This window comes from Diadema antillarum, unplaced genomic scaffold, assembly GCF_040938485.1.
Source record: "Diadema antillarum isolate AM-2024a unplaced genomic scaffold, OU_Dant_1.0 seq00001809_RagTag, whole genome shotgun sequence".
NCBI lineage: Eukaryota > Metazoa > Echinodermata > Echinoidea > Diadematoida > Diadematidae > Diadema > Diadema antillarum.
In genome coordinates, this window is record NW_027272484.1 from 72,993 (window position 1) to 83,144 (window position 10,152).

General features: G+C 40.2%; 1 protein-coding gene across 1 annotated transcript; it reads left to right on the top strand.

Moving 5' to 3' along the window:
• The first annotated feature begins 4,810 nt into the window (after positions 1-4,810).
• Positions 4,811-5,323, top strand: LOC139712465 (peptidyl-prolyl cis-trans isomerase B-like). Its single transcript, XM_071624281.1, has one exon. It carries the CDS (start codon positions 4,811-4,813, stop codon positions 5,321-5,323), a length of 513 nt encoding a protein of 170 aa, XP_071480382.1.
• The last annotated feature ends 4,829 nt before the right edge of the window (positions 5,324-10,152 follow it).

Genomic DNA, 10,152 nt, shown 5'->3' on the forward strand with positions numbered 1-10,152 from the left:
CACTGAAAATTGATGTTGGGCCATCACAATCTAAAAAAAAAGTTATCTTTTCGTTGTTCCGATTGGGCAACTAAGCGCGAGAAGATTCAGAGTGGATTGCTATATTTCCTTGTTTCGGGCCAATTATCTTTTTTCGGGCAAACTAAAATGTCATATTCAAAGCGTTTACTGGTCAAAGTGTGATAACTAAAGAAAAAAAAAAAAGGTAGTGTCGAGCCCTGCCTAAACATAACTATTGCGTGCATTTGAATTAGACATTTACGCTGATATCGTCAAGAAGTTACTATGGAAAAAGCCATGAGTTACGCATATACCCAATTTTGTATGAATGCATATGAATGCATCTTTCTTTTTCGAATGATTTCTCGTCCACCTCCTTGAACTATTAAAGGACAAGTTCACCTTCATATACATAAGGATTGAGAGAATGCAGCAATATTAGTAAAACACATCAGTGAAAGTTTGAAGAAAATTGGACAATCCGTTCAAAAGTTATGAATATTTTAAGTATCTGCGCAGTCACTGCTGGAAGAGAAGACTACTACAGTGTATGATGTCACATGCGTACAACTATATAAGGAAAATAAAAAGAGAATTTCACAAAACTTTACTTTTTGAATAAAGCGCACTTTTCTTCGACTTGCTACTGACGTATGTTAAGGGTATTCCCCCTGCCTTCTGAAAGAGAGAAGTCGAGTGTTCTTTTGCTATGCGAGAAAAATGGAAATATGTCGAATTTTCTTTATTCTTTCTGTATATCGTTGTACTCATGCGACATCACAAGCTATAGTAGTCTTTTCATCCAGCCGTGACTGAGCAGAAACTTCAAAAATTCATAACTTTTTAACGGATTGTCCGATTTTGCTCAAACTCTTATTGATGTGTTCTACTAATATTGCTGCATTCACTCAACCCACATGTCTATGAAGGTGAACTTGTCCTTTAATATCAACTGGGAAAGAAAAGGGTATATCTTGAATTTCGTATGCATCACTGTAGACTGTCTTCTTAGATCATTCCATTTTCAACTTTTCCATAAGGTGTTTGCATTCAATGCATTTATATCTAAAATGAAAAGAGAATATAGCCCCAACTGTTCATTTTGTGCGATGGAAGCTGAGATCAATGTCCATAATTTTATGTTCTGTTAAAGGTATTGTTTAACATTGGGAACGGTGATTTCAAAAATGTACGAGTAATCACATTAGATACATATATGTGTAGGTCAGTTGTATCACAAAACATCTTTGCATATTATGAACGTTTTGCAATAAATCCTAAAATATAAGGAGATGTCACTATTTTTCTCACGACACCATAACTGTGGACGGTTTAGTCTGGACACAATTTTATTATAACTATTGTTCACATTTTTTTTACATTTTACAATACTTAACATTGATTATACTGATTAACTTTTTACACTGGTTGTTTCCATCCCTCACTCACATTTCAGAATTATTTTGAAGCACTAAAGCTGGGTTTTTATTTCGTCTGCGAAAGGTAAATTATGCCATAAATGCACGATGGTAAATCTCTTTTATTTGATGTGTTCTTATTGATATTGAATCAGAGACCTCCTTCGAATATTACTATTTTTCTTTTTGAGAAAATGTGTGGAATTTGAAGTGACAAATTTTCAATTTTGCTAGTCCTATATAAAATATCATGTCCACTGTTGCAAATTTGATAATAAATAACCTATTATCGTGGAATTCAAACCTCACCTGAATAATTATGCCAAGGACATCGTTTTTCCTTGAACATCAAGGAAAAATTACAATATCACATTACATCCTTACTACAGGTGAAAGTTCTATATTCCACATAGAGACTGCTTTGTTGCAATTCTGAATTCAGGTTTTGTGACTCTTATGTATATTTTCTATATGCTGCTTTGTATAATCATGTAAATAATCATTTTGATTTGTATGATTCGTTTACTGATTTGATCAATAAATTTTGAAGGAGAAAAAAAAAAGAATAATGTTCAGTAATCAATCATCTGTGAAGTCACTTTCGCGAGTTTCAAAATCTCTGACCGGCGTTTTATATAAGGGAACCTACTATATAATTATATACTAATGGTGTTCTTATTAGAAGTGTAGACGGAACTTGTTGGACCTCCTAGCAGGGTGATTGTGTAAAGATTTGCTAGTGCGGAGCCCCAGAGTGTAAAAAGCATGAGACTGCATTAATTGCAATTCTTTATACTAATATCATCCGATGTTCAGACTGAAACAACTCAAGTTTCTTTCCTACTAAGGAGTATATGTAGCGGATCAGATATTTTGCCCGTTATTTGCTATATAATAAATAATGCAAATGAAGCAATTTGTATATGTACAGTAGCATTATACTGTTAGATATCAGTATTGATGAAAGTTTCCCAAACAGTAGAGCAATATCAGGGTTAGGATAATTAACTTTTAAAATATTGATGATATAGGTTTTCCACGAGAATTTATTGTTGATTATAATTCCGAGAAATAACTATGATCTTTACTGGAGAAACATCGAAAACGATATCTATGTGTAATCTTTTAAGCTATTGCTTAAAAGCATCTACTTTGTTTGTGAAGATTAAGTGATAATTTAAAAGCTCTCACCCCCTGCATGAGTAACCTTTTTTTTTTTTTGAGACAATAGAAATACGATGTAAACAGGAGTGTTGGGGTGCTCATGAACAAAAGTAGGCTTACATTGAATCATAGGCAAAGGTTATAAACGAAAGGACATCTGATAATCTGCTCAAATCGTTGAGATGATTACATCATAAGCAGCAAGAAACTATTATCTTGTGGAACACCATATTTAAGTAATTGTAAGCTGGAGTTTTGCCAATTTAACGAAACATATATGTTTTCTGTTTTGCATGTACATTCTGAACCACCAAGGTCTTCCATTGTAAGTAAAATGTCATATCATAATTAATGGTGTCAGTAGAGTGGGGGGAGGGGGAATCATTGACCCTTAACCCTCCCCCCCCCCCACACACACACACTGTTACGACCAAAATCACACTGAGAATGATCGCACAAAAGAAACCATCAACTAATGTTCAGGCGGTTTATTAACAGTGATATTATGGGTACAGACTGGTAATCGGTTTCACATCAGTACAATAATGATCAATAGAAACAATTATGAAACAGTAGTGGAATCAAAACACTTTTATGCATTACAGCATAATCTTAATCACGAGGTTCATATAGTCCCCTGGTGATGTCCAATATACGATGTTCGATGCACAGGTGAATGGCCCTTTATGCACCGACGAATGATACCTCCGATGTAAATCCAGAGGTGCAGGTTACAATACTCCACGGTATAGATCCAGGGTATATGTCCATGTTATAGGTCCACGGTATAATGTTCACAGCAAAACGTGCAGAATCCACAACGTTATGACGACCACGTCCAGTCGATGCGGTGAATGATGATTCGCTCAATAATGTTCAGCTAGGAATCCAGCCCGTCACAGCTTTTCCGTAGCAATGTCCATCGAAACAAAAATGGAGTCTATCTCCAATGTAGGCAAACTAATTATATGCAGGCCAATGTCTCCCAGGCCTTATCTCCACAAACATAACAGGTCAGCAGGTAACACAGGACTGACTATAACAAGTCGCTTCAGAGCCAGAAGTGACGTAACTCTCAGAGCAGAGGTGTTGGGTACTCTGCCTACTGCAGAATTTCTCTTCACCCCCTTCTAGCACATTCTGTAACTCTCTCCAACCTGGGGCCACACACCTGAACATACTAGCAAGTCCTAGTTCCAGGAATCCTGGATGACTCACTGCATAACATAATTGCCAAAATTAACTACCAATCACATTGGGCTACAGGGACAGTGCCTCACTCAGCCAAACATGTAAGCACTTCCTAGAACATTCTGGAATGAGTGAAATCATTTTAGATTGAGTGAGCTATAATGTATTTCCTGTTACATGCATGTACTGTATAGCTACATTGTATACCACCTAGAAAATTCTCCACTGATCTGGTCAGCCTGTATGTACTGTTAAGGTCAGTAACTTGTCCTGTATACTGGTTGCACTTCATAGCCAGGGTCAATGTCCTAATTCTTACCAGTATTCTCCCACACATATATCTTGTACAGATTGAATATCCTTTATCCTAAAGTCATAAACTGGAGAGCTTAGTTAGCTAGCCTCTATGTGTTAATTGAACCAAGACACACAAGTATAAGCTTAGTGTTGGTGCCTAGAATAAAGCAGTAATTGTATAGCCCTTTTCTCATCTACTATACCGACTATGCAACTTCCTATCCTTTGTCCTCCCCTAGTAGCTAAAACATTTGATGTCACCCCTTTGTAAAAGTCTCAACTTTATGTCTCTTTGTCCTATTGTTGTAGCCATGCCTCCCTCCAATTACCACCCTATTGCCTGATTGCTCCTGTATTAGTTTCTCACTTAATCCCAAGCTGTTTTGATGGAAGTAGCCAACTGGTTAATTGTTTGCATACCTGGCTGTGAATGATGCCAAGCTGAAACTCCTGTTTGGGAGTGAGTCTGAATTTGGTCCTCCTGAAGTCAAGACGCCAATAAATGTGCTCTCTGTAAATGCAATGATTTTATGTTGGTGTGATTGATTCATTGACTCTTGTTTGAAACAACACTGGTGAGCAGCGGTGGGATTTAGACTTATACATGCCATCGAAACGCTAACACTTTCATCGTTGAAATGCCACAAAATTAAAGACGTTGGATATGCACTGCCAACAACCTGCAAACAAGATGGACCGCAAGGCAAAGGCTGGCGACTTCTGTGTGCTGTAAAGTCTGCATGACAACCGTCACCACAAGGACAATGAAGGTCCTTACTCTTCTGTTGTTGGCATCAGTAGCTCTGGTCTACTTTGTTACATCATCAGATGTCAAAAAGGGGATCGAAGCATCGGTAGACACAGTGATCACTGAAAATGGTTTCTTTTACCCCGTGAGCAGCGACAAGAAAGTGAGGAGAAATGTTTCTGATTTGCTTCTGAAATCGATGCCAAAGCCAACAAAGAACTTTGCTGCACTTGCAATTCATTTGAAAGTATGCGGATACCAAGGTAGCAAGTTCCATCTCGTCATGATCCAGGGCGGGGACTTTCCTCGTGGAGATGACACTGGAGGCAAGATGACACGGATGACGACAGGACTGATGATGACAACTTTAAAGCCAAACTACCATGGACCTGGCTGGATGAGCATGACAAACGCTGGCAAGAACGTGAGCGGATTGCTGTTCTCCATGAGTAAGAGCACGACCGTCGAGACATCTTGGCTGGACGGGAAGCACATCGTTTGGTAGATCAACCCGGCACATACAATATCACCATGACAACGAAGAGACTTTGACCACGCCACAACATGAGTGCAGTGATTGACAATTTAGTGTTTCTCCTTCTTCCCGGTACGTTTTTCATAACTACACATGGTCTTTGGTTTTTTTTAACTTGTAATAAATTTCATTGTTAGAAGACATTCGTGAAATTCAGTTAGTTCCACAACTAAATCTTGCAAGTAATGTGTTTTGTTTCGATATTCTATAGAGAATGCACACACAATGAGAAATATGTGATGAAATTTTATCATTGGCACGAAAATGAAGACAACAGATGAAATTGAAACCCTGGGGTTGTCAAATAGATTTATGAGTAAAGGTGCCTAGATTTAAAGAATTATAGAGATAGTTCAGTAATGTGCATTGTTGTTCGTATATGGGTGTTTTTACCGGTGAATTGCCCTGCAACTATACAAAGTTGCCTTAGCCGGATATATCCGGGCCGCAGAGAAATTCCTGTAGAGTTTTGCATGTAGTTGTTTCATAGAATGTTGAAGTAGACTAAGGGTATCAAGATTTGTGTCACCACTTGTCACCCAATTCAGGTTTTACACTGTGATGAATTGTTCAGTTGATGCTGGTATTTACTAGTAATTTGCATAGGATCCAAGTTTCACATCAGAGTTTGTCGTCTCTGCTAACTCAATCCCTCACTCTAGTTTTTTTTTTTTAATTTCATTACACTGAGAGACCAGAATGTTTACACCTATGCATTATGAACAGGAATTTGTGTAGTACCCACGCTCTTATGTTGCAAAGGGTTCTAAAATGAATTAATATCCTCCAGTACTGATCTGTTCTTAACTCCTGTTCGTAGTTAACCTTTAATTTTCTTGTCAATGGCGACCACATTGTATGTACACTGTACACGTTGTTTTACTCTTGACCTCGATGTACAATGTGTATTTACAATGTATAATAGCATCTCTTCCGTTTAATGTTTTACCTCGAATGAGGATACTGTCTGTTCTTCTCTTTCTTCTCTTTATACAATTGTCTTACTTCTTCGTTATCTTTTCTTCTGCAATGTTTCATTCTTTCTACAAAACTTAGATTGTCGAAGCTTCAATAACCAATGTCTTTATTCTGATTTTCAATGTGCATGTTATAGTGCATGGGCGTCACCAGGGGGGGTGCGTTGGGTGCGAACGCACCCCCCTTCAGATCCTTAAAAAAAAAAAAAAAAATCAGTCTGCGAGCGACCACAACGGCGGACGCTAAATAATTACTCTTTTCTAATTTTGTTTATATTTTGCACCAGGGACACACCATGACGCAAATCTCTCGTTTGAAGAGGCTACACCCCAGTAAATAATGCCAGTGCATATCTTGGCAATCAATGACTTAAAGTCAAAGATATAAAACACCTGTTTCTTGACCCTGGCCTAATCTAAGCATCAGTCATCGCCACAGCGCCACAGGAGGGGGGGGGGGGGGGGCACCGCGAGAGGAGGAGATTGTTTTGGTTTTGGCATGGGCCATGTAGCTCCATGGTGCGTGTGTGTGTGTACGTGTGTGTGTGTGAGTGTAGACATTCAGCGTATGCAGACAGAGCATGCCTGTACTGTAGTGACCGGAACTATTGTCATTCCATTTTGCTCTCCCCTTCTCCCTCCCCCATCTCTCCCCCCTCTCCCTCCCTCTCTCCCCCTCGCTCTCCCCCCCCCCCCCCCCCCTCTCTCTCTCTCTCCCTCTCTCTCTCTCTTTCTCAATGATCCAGTCAGCAGGCTGATTGTAACCAGGGAGGTAGTCTCACCTCCCCGTTGTAACTCGCTGCCAAATAGCACATTGTCAGCACCGGCAAACTGGCAATGCTCTCCTTCTTATTCCTGTATTTTCGTTATTTACGGGTCGATTTTTTTCGTTCGAAATGTAAAATGGATGACCATAGAATTTCTCAATAGAATATAAAATTGAAAACTTTAGAAAGGATAGAGAAAATTGAGTTCACTTTGAATGGTCTGCCACAGGCAGATATCCTTATCATGCTCTTACGTAATACGACAGCTGCTTTCTCAATGATCCAGTCAGCAGGCTGATTGTAACCAGGGAGGTAGTCTCACCTCCCCGTTGTAACTCACTGCCAAATAGCACATTGTCAGCACCGGCAAACCAAACTAGCAATGCTCTCCTTCTTATTCCTGTATTTTCGTTATTTACGGGTCAATTTTTTTCGTTCGAAATGTAAAATGGATGACCATAGAATTTCTCAATAGAATATAAAATTGAAAACTTTAGAAAGGATAGAGAAAATTGAGTTCACTTTGAATGGTCTGCCACAGGCAGATATCCTTATCATGCTCTTACGTAATACGACAGCTGCTGGAGTCATCAAACCCTGGCTTGGCCTCCAGGTTTGTCACGCCTGAGCAGAAAGTTTATTTGCAATGGACAAGTCCTTCGACTCCCAACTCCCAAACGACAAATATACGCACCCCACTTTGGTTATGCCCCAGTTGGGGACTCGCCTCAAACGAGGGATTGACGGCATGCACACACACACACACAAAATCAATTCGCACCCCTGTTTCTGGCAGCACTGATATTGTACATATCTATAAGTATTCTACAGTGTTTACTATTTATCGACCGTATAATTATCCGTACGATACGGAGCACTTATACACGTTTGCCCCATCCCACATAATCATAATATCCGCGATGAAAAAATTTTCTTGCTTTTTTTTAAGAATTCAACAAATCTGTCCAATTATTTCACCCAAAAGCAGTGGCGTAACTACGGAGCGGGGGGGGGGGGGGGGGAGGAGGGGGATGCGCCCCCTCCCAATCCGCTGGTAAAAAAAAAGACTTACCGAAATAGTATTCCTCAAGTGTTAGTAAACTGCTTTTGAATGAAAGGGTGATCAAGAAATAAGATGTTTTTCTATGATTTCTTTTAACCATAATTAGATAGGTATATAGTGTGAAACATTGTTCAAAAAGCCCGGACCCGATAAAAGATTGTGATTCAGCGTGATTCCTGGTTGGCATTCTGCATATAAGCAGGATGTGCGCAGTGTACTCAGTATACATCCGAACGAAGACTCGCTACAATGTTGCGCAATGTGATGTAGAATGTACACCTTTGTACCTTACGCTTCGTTATATCAAAGCTAGATCATTGATTTTGCAGTGTTGCTTTACATACTAGTCTATGTAAAAATGTCTTGCATTGCCAATAAAAAGACTTGACCTGGGCTAATTCCTAACTTTTCCATGTACATATAAGACACACACACAAACAAACACGCACAATTAGTTTAGGGGTTGCTCTAAAGTGCAGATTTTGGACATCCTTTCCCCGCTTGGTCACTTCGACGCCACCTCGCTGGTCATACCTCCCCCAGTCATGGACATAAACCCACACCCTTGACTACCAGTGGTGGATCCAGGGAGATGGGCGCACCGGGCGTCCCCCCCCCCCCCTCCCCCTTTAATTTCCAAAGCGAAAAAAAAAATAAAATAGCTTAAAACGGCAGTTTTTGGACAGTAAAATGTCAAAATTTTCAAGCTCGCTCGCTCCTCTCGCTCGCATTTAGTCGTAATGCCATTCTCCTGAAGTTGCTGCCAGTAATTGCCGGCAGTTGCGCCTGGTGCGCCCCCCCCCCCTTAATTTCCAAAGCAAAAAAAAAAAAATAATAAATAAATAAAAATAGCTACAAACGGCAATTTGAGGACTGTAAAATGTCAAAATTTTCAAGCTCGCTCGCTCCGTTCGCTCGCATTTAATCTTTATGCCATTCTTCTCATGTTCCTGCCAGTAATTGCCTGCAGTTGCGCCCGGTGCGCCCCCCTTAATTTCCAAAGCGAAAAAATATGGCTAAGAACGGCAGTTTTTGGACTGTGGTGTATAAAATGTAAAATTTTCAAGCTCGCTCTCTTCGCTCCCTCGCATTTAATTGTTGTGCAATTCACCTGATGTTGCTGCCAGTAATTGCCAGCAGTTCCGCCCGGTGCCCCTCCCCCCGTAATTTCCAAAGCGAAAAACATATATGGCTAAGAAAAGAACGGCAGTTTTTGGATTGTAGAATGTGATATTTTCAAGTTCGCTCGTTCCGCTCGCTCGAATGTAATCATTATGCTCTCCTGATATTGCTGCCAGTATTTGCCAGCAGTTGCGCCCGATGCGCCCCCTTAAATTCTAAAGCGAAGATATAGTTACAAACGGCAGTTTGTTTGTTTTTTACTGTAAAATGTCAAAATTTTCAAGCTCGCTCGCTCGCTCGCTCGCATTTAATTGTTATACGCAATTCTCCTGATGTTGCTGCCAGTAATTGCCGGCAGTTGCGCCCGGTGCGGCCCCCCCCCCCCCCCACCTCCTTTATTTCCAAAGCGAAAAAAAAAATATGGCTCCAAATTGCAGTTTGGGGACTGTAAAATGTCAAAATTTTCAAGCTCGCTCTCTTCGCTCGCTCGCATTTAATTGTTATGCCATTCACCTGATGTTGCTGCCAGTAATTGCCAGCAGTAAGATGCGCCCGGTGCGCCCCCCCCCTTAATTTCCAAAGCAAAAAAATACGGCTACAAAAGGCAGTTTTTGGACTGTAAAATGTCAAAATTTCCAAGCACGCTCTCTTTGCTCGCTCTCATTTTATTATTATGCCATTCACCTGATGTTGCTGCCAGTAATTGCCAGCAGTTGCGCCCGATGCGCCCCCTTAATTTACAAAGCAAAAAAATATGGCTACAAACGGCAGTTTTTGGACTGTAAAATGTCAAAATTTTCAAGCTCGCTCGCTCCGCTCGCTCGCATGTAGTCGTGATGCCATTCCCCTGATATCGCTGCGAGTAATTTG